Source organism: Berghia stephanieae, chromosome 15, assembly GCF_034508935.2.
Source record: "Berghia stephanieae isolate SIO BIC M18660-M18661 chromosome 15, UCSD_Bste_1.3, whole genome shotgun sequence".
NCBI classification, from domain to species: Eukaryota; Metazoa; Mollusca; class Gastropoda; order Nudibranchia; family Aeolidiidae; genus Berghia; species Berghia stephanieae.
The window spans coordinates 2,569,814-2,578,331 of record NC_088374.1 but is presented as its reverse complement, the minus strand read 5'-3'; the positions used below and the strand labels follow the sequence as shown (position 1 = coordinate 2,578,331).

The 8,518-nt window shown below is 35.0% G+C and overlaps 2 protein-coding genes across 2 annotated transcripts in view; one reads left to right on the top strand and one right to left on the bottom strand.

The window, feature by feature from the left end:
• Positions 1-467: 467 nt before the first annotated feature.
• On the top strand, positions 468-5,825 carry LOC144960736 (uncharacterized). The gene is made up of 3 exons (XM_078894027.1): positions 468-935; positions 1,809-1,969; positions 2,321-5,825. Exons 1-3 carry the CDS (start codon positions 914-916, stop codon positions 4,220-4,222), a joined length of 2,085 nt encoding a protein of 694 aa, XP_078750153.1. The 5' UTR covers positions 468-913; the 3' UTR covers positions 4,223-5,825.
• Positions 5,826-7,419: 1,594 nt separating this feature from the next.
• LOC144960707 (dymeclin-like) overlaps positions 7,420-8,518 on the bottom strand; it is a 60,342-nt gene continuing 59,243 nt past the window's right edge. The window contains exon 15 of the mRNA XM_078893997.1: positions 7,420-7,617. Within this exon, the coding sequence (XP_078750123.1) occupies positions 7,444-7,617 (174 nt within the window). The 3' untranslated portion in view covers positions 7,420-7,443. The remainder of the gene's footprint in view (positions 7,618-8,518) is intronic.

Here is an 8,518-nt window from a genome sequence, read left to right as displayed (position 1 = left end):
TTCTAATAATGCTAGTGATAATGATGATGATTTTGATCATGATAGTGATAATGATGATGATGATGATGATTGATGATGATGACAACGATAATGATGATGATGATGATAAACATGACAAAAATTAATACAAAGAATAAGAGATAAATATACAACTGGAGTAATGCTAAATCTTGATCACATGTGTTCTTGGCCGATGAATGGACAATGTACAAATACCAAATCAATACAATATATATTATATACACATACACACAAACACTAGGTACTCCAAACCAGCCACTATCGGGTAAAATTGTGATGAAAATCGGGAAAATTCATCACTTTCACACTGCTACTCTCAAATAATGTGTAAAATGTATGCATTACACTTGGTGTCATTGTAAAGATCATCCTTTTTTCTTTATGATAGGGAAAAAAGAAAATGGTTTTGTTCAATAAGTAATATTAATAGATTTGAACAAAAATGTGTTGAAAACGGTTGGTCGGAATGCTCACGGTCAGTTTTTATGACCTCATCTTTTTCAACCGGATGTCTTGCGAGCGCCGTTTATGAGATCGGGAAATGAATGGTGTTATTTGAAGCAGAATTGAATTCTCTTTCGTTTGGTATATAATTTTATATTGTATAAAATCATATTCCTCTCTAAAAATCGATTTTTTTGAAGTTTTTGACAAAAAAAATGCCGAAATATGAGAACATTGAAACGAAACTTACATGAAATGAAAAAGTATTCAATTTTCTATTCATGGTAAAAATTCGAAACTATTTTATGGAACAGCGTCCGCAAGCTGGCTATTTAAAAAGAATGACCATGCCCGGCGAAGTCATTCAAACGAAGGAGCCGAGTTGACGTTAGTCGACTCGCGACTAGTTGTAAACAAGGTGTGATTGATTGATTGATTTCATTCAAGAATGGATTCAAAGCTCATTATAGGTAAGTTATATGTTTGAAATCTACTTTCTGATCATTGAAAATATTGCTTTTTTTATATTAGTTAGTTTTTTTTTGTCAAAATCGTAAACGCAGTGTCTTTTAAAATTCTTTCACTTGCGGTATTCCCTCGTATCCAGCAACTGGGAACTTTGTGGCACTTTGTATTTTTTTATGTTATATTTTCCCCTAAACAAATACCAGTAAGACTTTAATCAGTTATCTAATTTTATATGACACCAATCTAAATTTTATTTTAATGAATAATACAGCTGTATTTTGTCATCTTAATACACTAGACTTTTGTGGCGATGAAATCTTGATTTCAAAATGGCGGACACTCAATTCAGGTTTCGGACGAGTCCATTGCGGACAACTTATCGAGATTCACATTAGTTTTGTTTTAGTTCGAATGCGTTCTAAGGTTATTGGTTAAGAAATTATCATTAATTATTATTATTATAGAGGCGTATGTGACTTTACAGCAATAGTAAGCTTTTTTTAAAAAAAAATTATGTTATGAAACTTTGCTTTGGATGGGCTCAGACCCCTGTCAATAATTTGGATGTGGACTGATTTGTTTATAAAGTTATATGACTATTGTGATCCTTCAATATAATTTCAGTAGATCAAATATTAATTGTGCGCTACCAGACTGCCTGGTACTTATTATTACTAGCTATTACCATGGCAAATGACTTTTTTTTTTTTCATATTCATGTTGTAATTATTGCCTATTCATCAGATTCAGATTATTGTTTGGTATTTTTTATTTATTGGGGATAATAATAACGTGTATCTATTTCAATGTTTGTGTAAGGAAGATTTTGATTTAATGATAAAATTAGTAATTTTCATTTTGATATATTTCCTCAGAAGATGATGTTTACCAAGGGTTAAAAAATACCTTTTTGGTATCTGGGAGAGGTAGACGACCAGATTTGCCACCAATAAAAGTGAACCAGAAGTTACTTGTACAGCTTTATTTTTTGAAGCAGGAATCGGAGAACTGCTCATCAAAAAAATCTTGGAAGGAGGTGACTATATTTTTATTTCGTCATTTATATGTAATCACGTTTTTTTCAGAGAAGTTTCCCAAAGCTATCATGTGATCATCCATTGTCAAGAAGTGAGCAAAGTCAAGACAGTTGTTCTCTGACCGCTTTTTTTTATTTTTTTTTTGCTGGCTAAGATTAAGATGTTTTGTTACAGGAAGAAATCGTGAGGATCATATGAAGGGGTATTGGTGCATTTCAGTGCCTAGTGGGATTCACTGTACATATGAGTAAGCATTGCTAACGAGAAAGGTACAGAGTTAGGTAACAATTGACAATGTAAAATTGTGTTGTATTGCCATTGTCTCATCTTTTCAAATAATTTGATTTCAGATTGAAGACTGTCTTCTACGGATATCCCCAGACCTTGCATCACACAGATCACGGATAAGGCATGCAGTGGAGCGTGCTTACCAGAGATTCTGCATGCAACGGCATGATCTGTCGTTCCTGGAATGTGGGGTTGACTTCGACTTTATTTCGGATAAGTTGTCGAGTTTTGGCATCACCCGTGCTTCATTGCCCTTTCCGCCTGCATCTTCACTGGATTTGAAACACATCGATAACGGATTAGTTATTGATATTGAACTTTCCAGGAGGGATATGGGATTAAGTTCAAACACAACGGCTCAATGGGTTTGTCATTTATCTGGACTGAGCATCAATTCTAAACTTTTTTGTGTCCTAAAAAAAACATTCAAAGAGTATGAACGACTCAGGAGCAACAAGACCAAACATCCTGAAAGGCTTCAGCAATTTCTGCTATCAAAATTTTCCCTTTCTTCGTCTCCACAACCACCCTCACATCTACAGCCTTCATCATTGCCATTACAAGAGCACCCTACGCCTCGCCCACCCACCCCACTACGATCTAGTCCAACTCCAACTACTCCAAAGCTGAAAGATGACCAGTTACATTTGATTCAGTCTTTGAATGAAAAACTTCTAATTGTTGAATCTGCACTACGTGATATTCAATCGGAGAAATTTTCTCTACTGGAGGAGGTAAAAGGACTGAAAGAGAAACTTAGTTCAGCTGAGGATAAAGCTTTAGTTACTGTGTCTAAATTAGAAGAAAAGTTTGAAGCTGAATTAAAGAAAAAAGATTTAAAGTTAAAAGAAATTAAAGCTGGGCATGACAAAATTTGTAAAGATTATTGCTCAACTATATCTGTTTTACACAGTGATTTAAATAAGAAAGATTTGTCCTTACAGAAAATGAAGTCAAAAAATAAATACCTTACAGATGAGTTACAGAAAGAGATCATCAGATATGAAAATTTAGAAGCTAATCCATTTGAAATTAAAATTAAAAATTCTAAAAATAATGAATATTCTGATGATGTCAGGAAAGCTGTCATCGCCTTAGTTTGTGAGACAGGTGTCTCAGCTAAAAATGTAAAAAAAGTAATTGATATTGTATCAAGCAATATTTTTCATTATGTATTTTCTGAAAATTTACCTTGTGCTCAAACAGTTTTAAACATGTGTGATGAGGCTTTTGTCCTTTCAAATATGCAAACTGTTGAAAATGTTTTAAAATCTGAAAATGCTACGTTTCATTTTGATGGTACATCAAGAGATCAGAAAAAGATAGTGGGACATCAGTTCACTTTAGATAGTGGGGAAACCTTTTATCTGGGGTTTTTGCCTGTTGCCACTGAAAATTCTGACACTCTTTTGGATATTGCTATGATTGTTATTAGTAATTTAGTTGATTGCTATAAAGATGTGTACTCCATTTCTCCTGATATTATTTTAAGAGAAATTCTTTCTAAAATTACTAGTGTCATGTCTGATAGGGCTGCGCCCAATATTCTTTTTGGTCATAAATTTACAGATAAACTAAACGCTGAGCTTGGAGATTCCCTTCAGATCAGTTTTTTGCATTGTAATGCACATTTTCTATTAGGAATTAGTTCTGCCTTTGAAAAGACATTGTCAGTTTTTGAACGAAAGTTGATCACTCAGGACGATGAGTATTTAGGAAGGGACAAAGATGGGGCCTTTTCATTTTTTAGCAAAGATTCAGAGTCTGCGACAAATAGAATAATTCGATGTACTTGTAATTTGTTGGGTCCCAGGGTGACCAGAAAAATGGATGTCGTCCACAGTGGATTACTTTTTGTTCTGATACTCACAATGTTGTTCCCATTCCTAGTTTTAAGTCCAACAGGTTTAATTGCTTTTTTGAAGCTGCTGTTTCTATTTTATTCCACCATGACAATTTATTGAATTTTTTCACTTCTGGTATTTTACATGATAACCCAAATTTATTGATTAAGAGTGGTACTCATGACCTTCAAGATTTAAGGTTAATGTCATTGGTTTGTTGTATTGCCCTATTTTGTTTAAAAGTCACTTCGCCTTATTGGTTTCTTGTCAAGAGTAATACAGTGAAGTATACTGATTTTTTTATGTATGTTCAAATGATGCATGACTGTTTTAAGAAATGGGCTGATGATCCCTCTGAATTACTTGATATTTCTTTTACATCTGTTTTTGGAGATGCTCTCCCTTTTTCCAAATCCCCTGCATTTGATATGGTACATAGTCAAATTGACAAATTTAATAATGTTGTAATGATTGATTTGTTAAAAATATTATGCAAAGATGTTTCTTCTGTTACTGAGAGACAGTTGAAAGATTTTTTAAATGATGGTTATTATGCTCATGTCAGTGATGAAATGAAAAGAACATTGAGCCATTGTCCTCTTACAAATTTGGTTGGTGAGAGTGCATTTGGTGATTTCGATTATGACATTAGTAAAAGGAGAAATGCATCACTCCATAATCGGTCCACCATTCATGCTGTCAAACGCAATAAAACAATATCGTTTTTATCTAAAAAGTCTGTTGAAGAGCAAGGGCTCATGTTCAAAGTAGCTAGAAAGCATGGGAAGAAAATGCGAAATGAGAGTAAGATGTTAAAAGATAAAGTAGATAATGATATAAGATTGAAATTTGTAGAGAATCAACAGAAGAAGATTGATAAGCAGATAAAGGATATGGAGAATATTTCCAAGGTTGAACGAGATGTTGAATTACACGGTGGGCCCTGTCGAACAGATAAAGATGTAATTGATTTATTTGACAGGCTTAGAGTTGAAAATTATTCAATGACAAAGATAAAAGATATATTGAAGAGTGAAATACGTTTTCATAAATGTATGTCGGGCGGAAGGAGTTTAAGATTTGGTGATGTTGATTTTATGTTGGATGCTTTAAAGTCTTTTTTAAAATCAAATTCTGTTTCTGGTGACATTGAGAACCCATCAAAGAAGCGAAGAGTTATATAGCCTGATTGAGTTTAATTTCTTTTTCAAGCATTAATGATTTAATGTGCATTTTTTTTGTTGTGATTTCTCGGTTTCGGATTATTTTTCTCTCTCAATTTTCATAGCTTAGTCTGAAGCTGCTGAAGTTATCTAATTTATTTTACTAAGGAGATCATACTATTTCTGAATTGTACGTTATTCATGCTGTACGTATGAAGTGTTTTATTTGTATATCCTGACATTTTGCATATTTGTGAGTTTTTTTATTAGGTGAAATTTTTGTGATTTCATTATTTCAGTCTTGCTTCATGTTCTTTAATGACCAATGTGTGGCTTGCATACTTTGGCTATTTACATTTTGTCATTGTATGGATAATGAACTTTAATTTGATGTATCACATGAATATGTACATGTTTTTATTATTTTTTAATGAATTTTTTAAAATCGTTCAAATTGCTCTTTTTTACCTCCCTTGTCGTTTTATGTGAAATTGGCTTCGGAGCCATTTTCAAGACCTTTTAAAAGTAAAATAAAGTTCTTTAATATGCTTGGAAAAAAATAGGCGTGTTCCCTGTGTTGCTGTCTGTCTGTCTAGCAAGTTTTAGGTATGTGGTTTGATTACTTTTCATTTTACAATAGCGCAAAGTTGACACCGGAGCAAGTTGCGCGAAGGCGCATATTTTTCGAATCTTCAATATTGCGTAAATTCCTTAATAATTGAGTTAGAGGGCTCATTTTGGTATCAAACTTCTTAGAAAATTGAGTACTATGTGATGAAACATAGACTTTTTGGTTTTTTCTTAACTCAAAATTTGGTTTGGTGTACCCACAAACACACTGGGATATATTTCCACCTGGCATAAAACAAATCCCCCCTCTTTAACAAACAATCTATTTGACATACAACAAATCCCCCCTCTTTAACAAACAATCTATTAGACATACAACAAATCCCCCCTCTTTAACAAACAATCTATTTGACATACAACAAATCCCCCCTCTTTAACAAACTATCTATTTGACATACAACAAATCCCCCCCTCTTTAACAAACTATCTATTTGACATACAACAAATCCCCCCCCCTCCCCTCTTTAACAAACTATCTATTTGACATACAACAAATCCCCCCCCCTCCCCTCTTTAACAAACTATCTATTTGACATACAACAAATCCCCCCCCCCTCCCCTCTTTAACAAACTGTCTAGTTGACATACAACAAATCCCCCCCCCCTCCCCTCTTTAACAAACTATCTATTTGACATACAACAAATCCCCCCCCCCCCCCCTCCCCTCTTTAACAAACTATCTATTTGACATACAACAAATCCCCCCCCTCCCCTCTTTAACAAACTATCTATTTGACATACAACAAACCCCCCCCCCCTCCCCTCTTTAACAAACTATCTATTTGACATACAACAACCCCCCCCCCCCCTCCCCTCCCTTGGGCGTGTCAAACCACTAGCCCTCGTGTCCTACCACTAGACCACACAGCAGCACAGATATTCTTACAGAGCTAAACGGATGGTGTGGACGAAAACCTGTTAACTCATTCAACCCTCACACCAACTATAATATCCGTAGTTTACCCAGGTTACTTTTTATTATTACATTTTTCTGAGACAAATTATAGGCGTTGTATCAAAGCTAATATTTTTAGTTTTTACATGTTAATGGTAGTTGAATAAAACTATCTATGTACATGCTCATTTTTAATACAGTTTTTTTTTTTCCAATTTTAATAAAGTAGCAAAAATCTCTAGGATTGAATGAGTTAATCTTATCCCCCCCCCCCCTTCCTGACACTGACATTACACCAGAAAGCAGGATAACTTCATACAGTGGAACCGATGTACGAAACTTCCCCCATTATACTTTGATGCCCCCCCCCCCTCCTCCCATTTCCCCCTTCCCCCATTACAATCTGTTGTTCCCCCCCCCCCCTCTTCTCCCAATTACGCTTTAAAGCCCCCCCTCCCCCCCCCGCCTTCCCACTTCTTTATATCATAAGCAAGCTCTGGCACCAGAAATTCGTTTTCAAGAGGTTTTACTGAATTCAAAAGTCTTTTAAAAGTTCTCGGAATGGAGCCGAAATCCCCCCCCCCCCCCACCACCCCCAACACACACACACCCTTCCCCCCCCCCCCCCCTATTCCTCCTCCACTACCATTACACTACACTTTGCTGGGCCCATCCCCGTTGCTTTCCCCGTTGAGTGAGAAGAGAAGAATCCGACTTGGGTTGAAATAAAGATTGGAGGTATGGTAGATCAGGGACCAAACGTACGGGATGAAAAATTCTTCCGGACTTTCTTCCTCCACGTACTTGAACTTCAATTCCGGAAATTTCTGATTACAAAAAAAAAAAAAAAAAAAAAAAAAATAAATCAATAAATCAGAGCTAATGATGAAAGAGGAAAAAAAAGGAGAAAAGAGGAAAGTTGAGAACAATTGCCTTAACCCTTTCAGCGCCATTAGCTACACTGTGCGGCCATAGCAGGATCTATACTTTTGGCCGATGGACGCACAGTGCTGCCTGTCTTGAAAAGCTTTGAACGGAGATATTGACAATTTTAGTCAAGAGGTCAATTTTTATGGAATATGAGTTCTCATCAAAAATCATTAAATCAAACATTTTTCTACATATTGATGAAATATTTTAATCGAGTTCTACTCATAAATATTTTATTTTACTTTTTTTCATGAAGGTAATTATTATACTAGGTACGGCAAACTGCCGCTAATGCGCTCTGGCGGACAATTTTCGATGTGTTTTACATCAATTTTACTTCGTTGTATTCCATTAAATATCAAAATGACAAGGATAAAATTTATATCAATCGAAAGCTTATTCAAATCCCTTTAAAATGGGGTCTAAATGATTTATCTGCTTTTTTTAAAAAGATAATTTAAGTGGGTTTTGAAACAAGTCACTAATCGGCTCGCCCGCTGATGGAAAAAAACGAACTTTTCGCAATCTGTCAACTTGAAGAGCTTGGAGAATTCGGGCCATGGGTAGTATCGGATCAGTAATTGGTTTAAAATGTGCACAAGATCTTGACGTTTCGATCGATACCAAATAACTGTTGGTTTATTTAGGGGAACCGATTTTATTTTTAAAATTTCTCAAAAAAGGAAGATTAAACTCATTTCCACAAAATTTCAGCAGACTATTTTTACATTACTGGAAAGCTCATCCATTTTTCTCTTAAAATATGGAGATGCCGTACCGATTATAAGTATCGCCCGC

What these genes read in the sequence shown, in the direction of transcription:
- LOC144960736 (XM_078894027.1), top strand. Translation starts at nt 914, where the DNA reads ATGGATTCAAAGCTCATTATAG. An exon ending in GGATTCAAAGCTCATTATAG is followed by an intron (nt 936 to 1,808) that starts GTAAGTTATATG and finishes ATATTTCCTCAG; the next exon opens with AAGATGATGTTTACCAAGGG. An exon ending in CAAAAAAATCTTGGAAGGAG is followed by an intron (nt 1,970 to 2,320) that starts GTGACTATATTT and finishes ATTTGATTTCAG; the next exon opens with ATTGAAGACTGTCTTCTACG.